This window comes from Carcharodon carcharias, chromosome 1 (genome assembly GCF_017639515.1).
Source record: "Carcharodon carcharias isolate sCarCar2 chromosome 1, sCarCar2.pri, whole genome shotgun sequence".
Lineage (NCBI taxonomy): Eukaryota > Metazoa > Chordata > Chondrichthyes > Lamniformes > Lamnidae > Carcharodon > Carcharodon carcharias.
Genome location: NC_054467.1, coordinates 181,956,063 through 181,971,890, shown reverse-complemented (window position 1 = coordinate 181,971,890; position 15,828 = coordinate 181,956,063). Strand labels below are relative to the sequence as shown.

Below are 15,828 nucleotides of genomic sequence, written 5' to 3'. Positions count from 1 at the left end.
GTCAGTTCAGACAATGGGTCTGGGAGTGAACATGCCTCTAGGAAGAGATTTCGAACTGATGAATGAACATCTGTAATGGGGAGAGGGAGATCAAACAGTAACAGTCTGGACCATGATAGAGGACAGGATAGAGGGCATAGATTAACAAGGTCAAGAAATATGGCACAGACTGGCAATGCTACAAGGAGCAGAAGCCCATGTGATCAATAAGTCTTAGTAGCTTCAAACAAATTAGACAATAAATTAATAAAGGATGCCAAACAGCAGGAACTACATAGTTGGAAAGAATTTGGAGTATACACAGAGGTGCCAGATAGGGGACAACCAGCTCTGCCTCAAAGTTGGATATGTATGGAAAAGGTGCTTCCTGATGGGACTTATAAAACTAAGACCAGGTGAGTGGCACGAGAGTTTGAAGAAAGATTGGGTGACTGGGATATAAGAGTATATTTATCTATGGCAGGGAAAATTTTATGCTGAAGATCTTTTAAGCTCTATTAGCTACAAATGCTTGGGAATTTAAGCCCATTGATATTAAAGCTGCTTTTTTGCAGGGACACCAACTTCAAAGGAAAGTTTTTCTCCATCCATCAAAATAAGTGCTGAACGCAGAAGGGACTCTCTGGAAGCTCAATAAATTGTATACAGTTTAAATGATGCCTCCAGAGTTTTGTATTTCTCAGTGAGGCCAATTTTGTTAAAGTTGGGCTGTCTTCAGTTGGAAGCAGATCTGGCAATGTTTTATTAGCACCATGGAGGGAAACTTGCAGACTTCTTTATAATGCATGTAGATGATTTTTTGTGGGTTGGTAGTAGCAAATTTGAAACAGTTGTCATTAATGGGCTCAGAACGGAGTTTAAAATCAGAAGTCAGGCTTTTGGTGTGTTTAAGTACATTGGATTGGAAATCAGGCAAAGCGGAACACATGTCCGTTTACATCAGCAATCCTATTTAGAGAACGTCAATCCCATTGCAATTAGTCGTGATAGGGCTTACCTTTCTCATTCCCACTTTTTTATCCCATTTTCGATCTTTTTCTCCCCATCACCACTGCCTCCCCCCACAAGGGCCATCTGTTACTTGTTCCATGTTGTTCTTTAACAGAGTGTTTACCCTTGTTCTGTCATTATCAGATTCTGCTTTCTTACCTTTATGCTACTATCAGCATCTATTTTATCCCTTACCACTACCTTTAACACTCCCTTTGAGAAAGATGTCATGAACAGAAGGACAATACTTCCTTTGTCCCCATCTATCACTGGCCTTCCACCCAGCTCCGCCTGCTCCACCCCTCTTAAACAGTATAAATTTCATCACATTTTTACTTCTCTTTAGCTCTGAAGAAGGGTCATACGGACTTGAAACATCAACTCTGTTTCTCTCTCCACAGATGCTGTCAGACCTGCTGAGTTTTTCCAGCATTTTTTGTTTTTGTTTCAAATTTCCAGCATTTGCAGTATTTTGCTTTCATCAAACAAGGCTAAATATCAGTTTTGACGTTTTGGAATTGAGCACTAAAATGAACAATCCCAAGGTTGAAGAAATCATTTGGACAAACAAACCATTGACAAAATTAAAAATGGAGCAGTATGTTTTGAAACTCGCACCTTTGGGTGATGTTAGAAAAATGAAACTGATTGCATTCAGTGATGTGTCTTATGCAAATCTATGTGATGGATTTTTGAGTGCAGAAGGACTTATAATATTTTTCATGGGGGGAAAGGCAAATGCTGCCCTCTGGCATGGGAAACTCAAAAGATATGAAGCGTCGTAAAAAGTACGTTGGCAGCGGAGACTCTCGCCCTTGCTAAGGCGGTAGATATGGCATTCTTTATGTCAAAGATATTGGCAGAAGCTTTAAATAGAAAAGGGTATTCGGGAATGGCACCTATCAAATGACTTAGACAAATAGTCACTTTGGGAAATGTTCACTCTACTAAGTGCAGAAAGGAGAAGAGATTGCAAATTGATATTGCAATCTTAAAACAGATCCTCGAAAATAAGGAGATTGCCAAGATCAAATGGACTGATAGCAGCTACCAATTATCTGACTGCTTCACTAAAAGAGGAGTGAGCTCCAATAAGTTACTAGAGATCCTCAAAGAGGGATATCTTTATCTTTAAGAAAAAATATCACTTTTGTGGGACATATATACATATGTTTTTTTAAGGAGGGGAATAAGGTCAATTCATTGAATGAAAAGAAATATATTGAGATTTGTTATGTTTTGTGATTATATGAACTTAAGGATTACTTTATTTTTAAGAAGAGGGGAATCTGTTAGGGAAGGAAACAGTTAAAGAAGTTCAATTGCTAATTATTAGTTTGTTTAGCTAACTACCAATTTGGTTGGCATTATAAGAGCTAAAAGGGATAATAGCTGAGACTAGTGCTGAGAGTTTTAGGGCCAGCAATAAAATTGTCTGAAGGATTCCGTATTGGTTTCAGTCTTTATTTCTAAACAACGATTGGAAATTAACGTGGAAGGTACTGCTGAAGAAGGCTTGTGAAATTGTCATTGTAGAAATTTGGTAGGACCGCTTGCATAGCTGTCAAAATGCAGCCCAGATTTTCAGTTTGATTTAATATTGATTGTTTCACAGGATTCATATGAGTGTAAGTCATAGTAATAAGGCAATGTTTTACAATCATTAAATGGGATGTAAAGTACAGATGCTGTATCTATTAGCACACTACATTATTGTCTAATTGTTAGTAAAATCTACAGAATATATTAAAAATTCAATTTTGATATATTGCATACTGATCTGTTTCCAAATAATCATCACTTTAGCCAGTCACCTTTCATAATTTACTCCATAGTAATGTTTGGTAATGCCATACTTTGATAGGCTGTATTGGCATTCTAACACAATGAGTGGGATTTTCTGGTGCCACCTGACATGCCAGGGCCAGAAAGTCCCAGTGAATGACTGGCTGTTAGCCTCCACAGAAAATTTCTGACCTACCAGGTTGACGAGGACCAGTGCTGTAGAAAGTGGATGCTCCTTCTCGAAAATAGAGGGGAAAAGTCTAGTTGCTTGAGCATCACAAAGAATCACAGTGCAGAAGAGGCCCTTTGGCCCATCAAGTCTGCACCGACACATGAGAAACACCTGACCTATCTACATAATCCCATTTACCAGCACTAGGCCCATAACCTTGAATGTTATGACATGCCAAGTCCTCATCCAGGTACTTTTTAAAGGATGTGAGACAACCTGCTTCCACCACCCTCCCAGGCAGTGCATTCCAGACCATCACTACCCTCTGGGTAAAAACGTTTTTCCTCACATCCCCCCTAAACCTCCTGCCCCTCACCTTGAACTTATGTCCCCTTGTGACTGACCCTTCAACTAAGGGGAACAGCTGCTCCCAATCTGCCCTGTCCATGCCCCTCATAGCCTTGTACACCTCAATCAGGTTGCCCCTCAGTCTTCTCTGCTCCAGTGAAAACAACCCAAGTCTATCCAACCTCTCTTCATAACTTAAATGTTTCATCCCAGGCAACATCATGGTGAATGTCCTCTGCACCCCCTCCAGTTCAATCACATCCTTCCTATAACTTGGTGACCAGAACTGCACACAGTACTCCAGCTGTGGCCTCGCTAAGGTTCTATACAACTCCAACATGACCTCCCTACTTTTGTAATCTATGCCTCGATTGATAAAGGCAAGTGTCTCATATGCCTTTTTCACCACCCTACTAAAATGCTCCTCTGCCTTCAGAGATCTATGGACCCACACACCAAGGTCCCTTTGTTCCTCAGAACTTCCTAGTGTCATGCCGTTCATTGAATACTTCCTTGTCAAATTACTCCTTCCAAAGTGTATCACTTCACACTGGGAAAGAAACAAAAACTGGTAGATAAAGAGGTCTATAATTATGTAGAATCCTGATTATTAAGTTGCTGTACGTGATGCATTATGCTAAATTGTTTTGTTTGAGCGCAGTAATATGGAAATAATTTTGCAGTCTATGTTTTCTCTGGAAAGCCTCACCTGTCGGCAACACATATTCAAAATTCAGGTATGTGCTATCCATAAATAATACTTTTGATGTGGGTTGCTGGTTGGTGAGATACCACTCTGGGAGTAAAGACTTGTGAAGCTATCCTGTTTTGTGCTTTTGTGGTTGTTACCGGGCATCAGATTGGTTCCCACTCTTTTTCCATATTCAAGTTGTGCTTATAATTTCTGAATTGCCTGTATTTTGATATTGTACTGCTGTTTTAAACCTTTGTTGACTGTTAGTTTCGATTTTAAAAAAATACTGCATCCTGTAAATTGCAGCTTGCAAGTCACGACTTGATATTGTGATCGTCCTTGATGGTTCCAACAGCATTTACCCTTGGAGCAGTGTTAACAGTTTCCTTATAAAACTACTGGAAAAAATTGAAATTGGACCTCAGCAAACTCAGGTCAGTCAAATGCTTGCTTTATTTAAATAATCTTATTGGTTTAAACACCTTCTGCACTGAGTGCTCTAAAAGATGATTTACCCAAAAACCTGATGGGACTCTACAGGAAGTGATCCCAAAAGGGATTTATTCACTGAAACAAGCAAACTGGCTGAGGGTAGAGGGATGGCTTCTGAATGTACACTCTAAGTGATGCACCCTAAAAAGAAACTCTGACTCGTTCTGCAGCCACAATGGGCTGTGGGTGGGCTAAATTAGCTATCAGTGAGACTTCTGCCCCTCACTGGGGATGAAGTCCCACTTTTGGGAGCTGCTGGCTAATCAGCCCCAGCAGTGCCGGTTGCAGCAGGAGTTCAGTAGTGGGCACTGCTGGGACCAGTCCCAATTAAGGCCCAGTGGATCCCGGAGTGAGGTAAGTTTAGAGTATTAGGGGGAGGGTTTGGTTAACTTGTTGGGGAGAAGGGTTTGGAGATCAGGCGTTTAGGAAGGAAGGGGGTGTTATGAAAGAGTAGTTGGTGAATGCTGAGTTGTTTAAATCCCAGAGGGAAACTGTCAACTGTAATAACCTATATTTTCAATCAGTATGTTTGAGATGCAGCTCTGAATTCAGAAATAAAACCAGGTTTCTTATATAATACTAAATTAAACATGTATTAATTTAACAAGAAATTAAACACACACAAGCCTACAAATTGATACCATAATAACCTTTAAGCTAATTCCTAAATTAATCACTCCCAGGTAAATCTTCACCAAGGCAACAATAACCCAAAGACTTTAAACAGACACCAGGCAAAGCATATTTGACCTTACAAATTCAAACTGAGGTCCCTTGCAATTTGGTTGCTTTGCAGACACAATTGTCGGGTTTATTGGCTGCTTTGATCTTACATGCATCTGCCTCAGACACAAACTCCTCTCAGTTTATACCTAGCTATCTCTTTGAATGTAAATTTTCCATTATATTACTAGGTTTTTAATTTGCCTCTCCCAAACAATAATCCTTTCATTCCATCAATTTTATTAGTAATACAAACACATTGCTTGGTGTCTCCTAGCTAGGTGCAAGAGTTTACCCATTCTTTTGAATGGTTTATTCAACAAATGCAAATGTACACTTTACCTTCTATCCTTACATTTATCTAATTAATATCTCGAACCACTACATATCAAAGCACCGAGGCCAGCTGGCTTTAATCGAATTAAGCCATAAATAGGCACACAGATATAGACACAGACCCGACTACAAGTCCAATTTAAAAATAATTTCCAATAACATAATGCACATTAATATCTCCATGACAGGGGGTTCTAGTATATTTGGGGAGTCTGTGAACTGAACCTTTGAAAATGGCCACCCATCGTGGTGAAGATCTGGGTCATAACCTGGAATTTCTTCTTCATTCTTTCGTTGGAGGTGAGCATCGCTAGCATTTGTTGTTCATCCTCACTGCCCTTGAAAAGGTGGTGGTGAGCTGCCTTCTTGAACTGATATAGTCCATCTATTGTGGGTACCAGTTGTTAGGAGGATGGTTCCAGGATATAAACCCAGCAACAGCAACAGTAAAGAAATGGTGATTATAGGGCAGAATCTACCCCTCCCACCATTGGTAGGAATTATGGCAGGCAGAGGCGGATGATATGGCAGGAGTTCAAAAATTGGTTTCCCAACATTAACCCATCAGGTCAGAATCGCCTTCTCCCGGCTTTCACGGCGGGTAAACTTTCCTGCTGAAAACAGTCGGGAACCCATTTTGCATCTCATGAATGCTCGTTACCAGGCCAATAGACCGGAATCTTGTGGCCCCATCAAATCTTCCTCCCAGCCAGTGGGAATTTATGCCATTCAGTTATCCAACTAAACAAACATGGAATCCACCCAGTGAGGAAAACTTAAGAGGATGTACTGATCAGTTGATGCTGCCTGCGTCATTGGTGAGGACTGCAGGAGATGGTTTGCAAGGGGCAGGGCAGAGTTGTGAGCTTGAAGTAAGCGGGGGGAGTGTTGAAGGCTCGTAGAGAGGAGTGGGTATGAGCAGGGAAGGATGGGTGTGAGTGGGAAGTGGGGGTGTGAGCAGGGAAGGGGGTGGTGTTTTATAGGGAGTAGTCAAAAGCAAAGTTCTGAGAGAAGAACTGAGAGTATTGATGGAACAAAGGGGCGTTGACAGTGAGAAGGGTAGTGGAATGCGGGAGGGTAGGAAGATCAGGGTGTGGGTATGTGCTAGATTGGGAGGGTCAGGGTGTGGTCAGGAGAGGGCCTCCTGCTGCCATCCCTTGGAAAAAGGACTTTCCTCAATGGCCTGGTGGAGATTCTCCTGGGAGGCTTGTGGGGCCAGAGGTTGTCTTCCTCTGCTGCACATCATCTTGCAAGGGTTCTGGCATCGTTAATGAAGGGCTTCCGGGTGCCTTTTAAATATAGCGCCCGGACATAACGGTGGGGCATCCCCACCACAAGACTCGATGTAAACCGTGTGCATGCATAAATAATGAGGCAGGCAGCGCTTGATTGCACGTAATCACCCACCCTGTTCACCAGCAGAAGTAACTCTGACTTCCTGCTCCCAAACTTAGACCTGGAGCGGAGGATTTGCGCCCAAATTTCCAAATCGGGATGGTGTGTGGCTTGGAGGAGGTCTTGCGTGTGGTGGTGTGTCCATGGGCATACATATATGGTCCCCTGCTGGCGAGCTTGCAGTCAGAGGAACCTGTAAAATTCCCCAGGTGACCTTCCCGCCGCCCTCTCACCTGCCACCGACCTGCACACAATTTTACGTGGTATGGGCAAGGTTTAGGGGCCCCATCTGCCCTCACCCCACATGAGGCCCTTAATTGGCCAATTATTGGCCACAAAAGGGCTGCTTCCCACTCGCCCTCAGTTTTGAGGTTGGCAAGAGGAGTTCAGCAGCAGGGGGATGCCCAGTAGGCCACCCTCCTTGGGGCCTCCATCAGGGGTCCCCTTTCCACACTGGGCCCCATGCCCCCCCCAGGGTCTGCCCCCTGCAGATGCTTCCTCCCCAACTGGTCTCTCCATTGAGACCCCCAACTGCCCCTATCCCAACCTCTTTGGGCCTCACACCTCCTCCTTGCCTTGAGCCCCCTCCCTTCCCACACTTGCCTGGCCCTGGAGTCCGACTGGGACTTAGAACCTGAGGACTACTAGTAGTCCAGATCTGGTCATTTCTACTACTGGGGGCTACAGACTACCGAAATCCCAATTCAATTGGCCAGTAGCTCTCTGAAACTGGAATTCTTCCTGCGTGAGGGGTGGAAATTCCGTCTCCAACCGATTAATGCCCCTCGGGAGTGTTAAATGGTCACAAGGTTGTTGTGATTAGTGGGCATGTGTGCCCACCAATGCTTCAGGTGGTGGGATCAAAATTCTGCCCTTGTTCTTCTAGGTGGTAGAAGTTTAGAAGAGGCTGCTAATGAGCTTTGACAAACTACCACAATATTTCTTGCAGATGCCACAGTGAGGATGTGCTGGGGGGAGTGAATCTCCATTTAGGGTGTTACACATCATCGTCTGTTGTAACCCTTTACAACCTGGTGCTGCAATGGGGAGAAGAGCTGGCTGAGGAGAAGATGTAGGAGCTGGAGGTCTCCTCCAATGAGGAAGATGTCGATGGTGATGAGGTCCTCAAAGATGACTATGGTGGTAATGAGGCCCTTGCACTGGCCAAATGAGGTAGACATGCTCGGGAGGTCCTTGCAGCTGCTAGATTTGTGGAGGATGATGACAACATGCAGTGAGGAGACACCATAAGATCCTCACGTTGCATCAATGAATGTTTGACTCCAGTCTGGCTTATGGCAGTGCACATACCCTCTATGAGAATGCTCCTGTCATGGAGATGCAGTGGAGGCCCTAATAGTCACTTGATTGCAGGAGGATGTTGATAACATGCAGTGAGGACACTCCATAGATCTTCACATATCCTCAAGAAAGTTTGACTCCTATCCAGCTAAGGGCACCTTGCTTATGCTCTGTGATCAGGGTCGTATCATGAAGATGCAGCCATGAAACTTTAAAAGAACCTGATCCTTTGTCAACCTTCAGCACTGTCCCCTTCAGGAGCACAGCGTCACTGGTCAAAGATGCTGAACAGATCGGGGCCAGCCCCACCTTAAAGGTGCTGAGAGCACACAGAGAGAATGACAGAACTCTGACGCCTGCACACAACATTCTGACGGCAATGACCAGCACCATCGAGGTGCAGGCATCAGTAATGTTTCCCGGGAGGTGAGGCTGAACCATCATTTTGGTCTGAAGGCTGCACAAAGCACAGGGAAGAGGCCCTGGACTGAGACACCTGCCTTTTATCTTATAAAGAAAGATTTTACATCTGAGTAAGATGAACACTGCTCCTCAGAACAAGGAGCCATAGGCAGGGAGACATTGTTGAGAGTTTATTTACAATAGTGAACATTATGTACAAGTGATTAACACCCGTGCCCAGGCTATGTAACTACATCTTCCTAACTTTCCTAACACTGCCACTACATCTTGGTGCTCCCCGTCATCCACAGCAGAGGCGTTGGCAGCCTGCTGACTGCTACGCCATGTCTGTGATGACCTTGACGAGCGTCCTCTGGAGGGCCAAGGCCTGGAGGGCTCTGTCTTGCTTTTGGGGTCCTGCTGTGTGGCAGTGGCACCCTCCTCGAGCAGTGGAGCTGGAGCTGCTGGGGTCACAGGAAGAGGGGATTTTGATGGGCCGGACACGCCTGGAGTCACCTGGATTATTGTCCCCGGGGAGTACACATGTTGATCCTCCTCCCTATGGGTTCCAAGAGCCCTGGCTGACTCTTGAGGAGAAGGGGAAGCTGGAGTGAGGTCGAGCTGACCCGAACCCCTCTCGCGTACACATTGTTGGAGGCCAACTGTGGCATCCGCGATGGAGTTAAGCCCACACAGCAGTGCAGGAGCGTGGTCCTGGACCAAGGTCTCCATGGCAGCCACCATTTTAACTGTGTTGATCTCAGTACATTTACATGCTGGCACTATCAACTCAGCCTGAAGGTGGACAAACTCCTCCATTGTGCCTTGCAATCTGAGGAGTGCAGCAGACATCCCTTCCTGATGTTCCCGAGCTTGCTTTTGCAGATCCAGCAACTCTGATATAACTGAGTCCAGAGGCTCATCATCTGACTCAGACTCAGCGAATTTCCAGCCTCCAGCAGTCCACCAAGTTCCAGATTCCTGGGAATCCCTGCTGCTGCCTGCTGTGGATCACAAGGTGCGATGTGCTCACCAGATTGTGATTCCAAGGCTACTCTAAAGCTAGGTCCCACTGAGGTGTCTGTCTCTGCCCTTGTGGAGGGTGACAGGACTCAAGGATGGTGCCTTCAGATTGCAGAGATTTCTTCAGGGTTTGGTTGCAGGCCCTGGGTCATGAATTCTGTCAGCTGTTTCCCAGATGTGCCTGAGAAAGCAAGGAGAGATAATTAATGCATGGCAAGTGTGTGAGAGAGTGAATGTTGATGTCCCTTGAACTGGCAGTCAGTGAGGGCCCTGTGGGTGTGTGATGGGTTTCTGAGTGTGCGAGTTGAATGATGAGAAGAATGACTTACCCTGGTGGGATGGAGGAGATCATTCATCCTCTTTCTGCACTGGGTTGCTGTCCTCTTTTTGCAATATATTGGCGCTGACCACCGCAGCCACCACCTCTGAACCTGGATTGATGATGTTATCCTTCCTGCGGCTAGAGTGGGGGTAGAGGACATCATCGCAGGCCTCCGCAGCACCCAAAAGACGCTCAAGGGATGCGTCACTAAACCAGGGGGCTGCAGTCTTTTTGCCTTTTGGGGCCGCCCTGTCTTCCATGAAGCAGTCGTGGGCTGCAAGCACTGAGGTGTGTGCGTGGCTTCACTTTCAATATGGCGCCCAGCATCATGAAGTGGTGAGGTGATGGCAAAGTGGGCAAATGAGAGCCTGCCTGCCATAGAAATGGAGCTTTTCCTGGGAATATATAATGAATGCTTTGAGTTTGGGATGAAACAATGTGAAAAGCTGCCTTGGCGGCCAGATTGGTGAAAATCTGGGACAGTTCCGCCCAGAGAGATTTTGTGCTGTAACTCAGAGCTCCGCAGCGTCGGATTGGGGGCTACCCCAAAATTCACAGGGGAATCCCCATTGAAGGTTCTAAGGTAAGGGTGTGCATGGCAATTGCCCAGAATCACAAACTTCTAATGGGCAATTTCCCTGAATAGGAACCATCTGAAGTTTGTGATTAATGGTTCCAACTGTATTACACAAATAGTTACTCAGATAAAGTTAGAAGAATTAAAAATTTTTTCTAATGGAACTATTGTGAAGACTCAGCCCAACCCCTCCAATGGGACACCGACTAACCAACTCCTCCCTATGGGATTCCCACGCTCTGTGGGCCAGCAACTCCCAACCTCCCGAAATCCAACCCCACCAATCTCTGATCCCCCACAGCCTCTGATTCCACAACTCTCCCCCTCACCAACCCCCAAACTTATCCACTTACCTAGTCTGTCAAGGACCTTTACATACCATGGACCTTTAACTTACCTGGTTCGACAGAGCTGTGCTTCTTGGGACAAGCTGCACTGCATGGACCTTACCCGACCTGAGTCAGAAAGTCGGGCGAGACAGGCTCGGAAAAAGTTCGCAGCTAATCAGGCGTGGAGTGGTGTGTCACTGATTGCTACTCTGAGGAAGTTACTGCCCTTTACTTCCCAGCTTCTGGTTTTACCCCTATTGTAATATGGGGTGTCACCGTTGACCATGATGTGTAGTTGGCCCTGTTTGTATACCATATGATTAGCAAACAGTGATAGCAGGACTCGAATTTCTACGTCAGCTGTTAAAATAAGAGTTTACAATTTACAAAGCATTTTCAGTATTCTAAGGAATAAACTTGCATTTAATTACCACTGTTCATGACCTCAGGACACGCCAAAGCTTTACAGAAATGAAGTAGTTTTTTGAAGCGCAGTCTGAAATGCGGCAGCTAATTTTATCACAGTAAGGTTCCACAAACAGAAGTGAGATATGATCTAGTGATGTTGGTTGAGGGATAAATATTAGTGAGAACACCAGAGAGAAATCTCCTGCCATCTGTGAATGGATATTTTACATCCACTTGCATGTATGAACATATGAAACAGAAGCAGAAGTAGGCCATTTGTCCCCTCAAGCCTGTTCCACCATTCAATAATATCATGGCTGATCTATTTGTGTTTCAGGTTCTACATTCCCATCTACCCCTAATAACTTTTGATTCCCTGGCCTTTGACAAATCTATCTACCTCTGCCTTGAAAATATTCAGTGACCCCACTTGCACTGCCTACTGTGGCAGACAGTTCCAAAGTTCCACAACCCTCAGAGAAAAAAATTCTTCTCCTCTCTGTCCTAATAGGGCAACCCCTAATTTTAAAACAGTGCCCCTAGTTCTGGTCTCATCCACAAGAAGAAACGTTGTTTCCACGTCCACCTTATCAAGAAGATTCAGGATTTTATATATTTCAATCAAGTGTTATGACATAGCTGATGGTAAAAGCTGAGTTATTCAAATCCCGAAGGGAAACTTGAAACAACTGCCACAACTTGTTCTACAATTTGTAGAAATTTTGAGATGCGTGCCTTGAATTCGGTAGTAATAAGACCACCAAGCTGCCTAGGTTTTACAAAACTAGATTAAACATTTATTAATAAGAGAAATATTTTAAATACATACATAGATCTACAAATTACTACTCTGATAACTTCTAAATTCCCCTAATCAATCTAACTCCCAGTTACATTTTTAAGGCAGCTGTAAGATTTAAAATCTTTTAAATGACCCAGGCAAAGAAACATGATACCCTAAACATGTCAAATTCAAAGTGAGTTTTCTTAACTTCAGTCCTTTGAAAACAACAGCTTGAGGCATAGTTGCTGAAGGCTTTTCATACTTGTAATATTTTAAAATCCCTTATACACAGCATTCATTCCTTTATACATATTTTCTTCTTTGAATGCAAATACCCATTGCTTCACTAGGCCTTCGGACTTTATCTTCCTGATAATAAAAACCCCTCGTGCCACTAAGTTTTACCAGTAATCTTTGGGAAAAAATAAACACTGTTTCTAAACTTCACCTGGCTAGGTGACACATTTCACTCTCTCTTTTGAAAACAATCTAGCCTGATTTATTTAAAAAAGCAAATGCTCCTTTGACACCTATGTTTCTAAACTTCCTCATGTTTATCTAATTAACATTCAAACCTAACTTCTCTTCTTAATTAAAACATCCAGGCTAGCTGCCTCTAATTCAATTAAGTCACACACACACACACACACACACATATATATAGAGAGAGAGAGAGAAATCCCACTTTTTCTCTATTTTACAATAAATTTCAATAATATTATGAAAATTATTATATCTTCCAGACACAAGTCACCCCCCACTCTTCTAAACTCCAGTGTAAATAAGACCAACCTGTCCAACATATTCTCATAAGACAACCTACCCATTCCAGGTATCAACCTAGTAAGCCTCCTCTGAACATTTATATCCTTCCTTAGATAAGGAGATCAAACTACACACAGTATTCAAGATGCAGTCTCACCAATGCCCTGTATAACTGTAGCATAACCTCCTTACTTTTATGTTCAATTCCTCTTGCAATAAAAGAAAGCATTCCATTAGCAGCCTTCATTACATGCTGTAGCTGCATACTAACTTTTTGTCCCTCATGCATGAGAACTTCTAAATCTCTCTGCACCTCTGAATTCTGCAGTCATTCTCCATTCAAGTGTCTGCTTGAATGATGTGTTCAAATCTCTGGTGTGGGAATTGAACCCACAATCTTCAGAATCACAGATACCACTAAGCCATTGTTGACACACAACTTATAAATGCCACTGGTAATAAATTCAAATGTTATAGTTCATCCATTACTGGAATGATATTGCACACTACTAGCCATAGCTGTTTACTACCAGCAGTAACCCTAACAGATTTATTCTTACCCTCAACAATTGAGAATGCAATCTAAGCTTAGAGTCTACGTGCTACCAGCAACAACAGAAAATGAATGAAGAGGGAATTGGCAAGCAACATGATGTCACAGCCTAGTCATCTGCTGTCTGGCTTGAAATTTAGTAAACCACTTTATTGTTTATGCAGTATGTAACGTAGCCAAGCTTGAAGAGAAGACTCCGTTGAGCATGCTGCAGACATGCTCCCATTAAATAGTATTTGTTTCTCATAATAATAGAAAGCATTCATTTTCTTCAGCATGCCTGAATCACCACCTGGGGTTGTGATGTAGATTTAGTTCTATGCTGTGTCCTTTGCATCGGTGGTGGGTCACGATTTCTCAATTCCCTGCTATTCCATAAAAGGGAACAAAAGTCTTGATGAAGCCAGTTGGACTGAATTTCTGGCTACAAAAAACAAGTAGATAGTCTGAAACTACGGAACACAAATGTCAAAGTTATGCAGCAACAGTGCTACCAAAATGAATATGGTAAAGTAGTATGTGCATTAGGATAATGGACTAATAGTTCCTTTAAAGAAAATAGTCAAATTGTGGAAATGTTTTCAAACCCATATTTTTCACATGTTACAGCCATACTGTTTAAATTTAACAAAACTTATTTGCCCAGTGTAAGCTAATATCAATGAGCTATTAAATCTCCTGTTTTCAACCAAGGCTTTTACTTGTCTGATAATTCATCAAATTTAGATGATAAGGCAAAGTTACAGTCACAGATATCATCAAGATTTGTTTAATGTAACAACCCTCAGACAGACAAAACAGCATTCCTCCAGTCCCAGTCAGACCCCACACAGCCTTTTGCTGGAGAAATAAGCCTGCTCTACTCCTCCAAGATTATGTTTGATGAATAAGTGAATTAAACGCAGTCTATACCCCTTCTCTTGTCTAAAACTTTGATGTTTGAAAGTCAGTTGAGGCATTTCAGGCTTGCAGCCCAGGAAAAGTTATTAGCTGTTACTGATGGCAGTTTGCTGATCTAAAGTGTGCCAAATGTGCAACTGCTGTATGTAACTGGGATTGGTTTTATCACACAAATGCTATTTGACCTGCCTATCATGTTAGACGCAGCCTGTTTTTAAAGCTTCTGTTTTTTCTTCCATTCTCATCACTTTTGGCGTAAGAGGACTACAGCCAACCTCCAGGAGAGTGCCAAGCAATTCTAAAACTAAGTTTCCATGCCCAGTCAACTGTTGCCTGTACTTTTATAAATTATATTTTGTGCAATAGCTGTATTTCTCCGTGACATTTGATGAATGCATTTCCTTATTATTTTAGGTTCTGTTTGAGGCTGGACCTTTCTTTTTGTGATATGTTGCTGCATCAAAGTCCTAGAACTCGCTTCCTAACAGCACTGTGGGTGTACACCACATGGATGGTTCAGGAAGGCTGTTTCATCTTGAGTTCGGGATCCAGATGGGGTTTCTTTAGGGTTGCCTGTTACCCTAAAAATGCTATGATAGGTTGTCATTCATAAAAGACATTCTTGTTTATTTACAGATCTATGTACATCTCAGTATTTTACTCAAGGTTGCACTTCTGTTTCCCACCAAATCTCAGTCTCTTGGTCATGAGACATAATATCATTGTTACATCAGTAGCTACATCACTGTAAGGTGCTCCAGATGTTAACCCTTTGCATCTCCCCTAAGTCTTTAGCCCAACTATAGACATACTCCTACATCTCCCTCAAAACCTCAGGCGTCACAGGGGTGTGGTGCCTTGATCAATCTCCGTGACGGTCCTGATTTTGTTTCGAGGTTGAGGATGAAATGCACTCTCTCGTTATTCGATAGGAGCGTCTTCCACCTGGGTGGTTGTAGAATTTCTACTTGTTTCTGGTTCCTTGTCTCCATCTGGATCTAAATAGTACATCCAAGGTTCCATTGGTTTCATTCCCAATGATATCAAGGCTCTTTGGTTCCTCCCAATATTTCCCTGGTCCATCTCAATTCTGTAAGATCTCAGTTATAGAGTTCTTTCTATTACAATGCCTTCTTTCTGTTGATCTCACTCACATATTCTGTCCCTGGGCTGTAGCACTTTCAAGTCTCATGCTCAGTGACTGAAGTTGAGATTACAAGCTCACCTGTCTCTTTGTTGCTCCTCACGCTTCTTAACTTTCTCACGATCATCTGAGGTAATATTAGATTGTAGTGCTTGTTGTAGAGTTGGAAGTTGTGTTCGCAACCATCTTCCCATCAGTAACTCTGACTGCGAGAACCCACCTTCTTGTGGTAAGGTTCTGTAGTTAAGAAGAGCTAAATTAATATCTTAATTCTTTTTCGCCAATTCCTTAATTTTTCAAACTCCTCTTTCTGCTCTTCCATTCAACTGAGGATGTCAAGGTGAACAAGTCACATGCATGAAATGATATTCCTGTGCAAAATTG

The 15,828-nt window shown here is 43.2% G+C and overlaps 1 protein-coding gene across 2 annotated transcripts in view; it reads left to right on the top strand.

The window, feature by feature from the left end:
• itga1 (integrin, alpha 1) overlaps positions 1 to 15,828 on the top strand; it is a 334,480-nt gene that overhangs the window by 115,915 nt on the left and 202,737 nt on the right. For both annotated transcript variants that reach the window (XM_041192519.1, XM_041192527.1), the window contains exon 6: positions 4,296 to 4,423. In XM_041192519.1, coding sequence (XP_041048453.1) covers positions 4,296 to 4,423 — 128 coding nt within the window. The remainder of the gene's footprint in view (positions 1 to 4,295; positions 4,424 to 15,828) is intronic.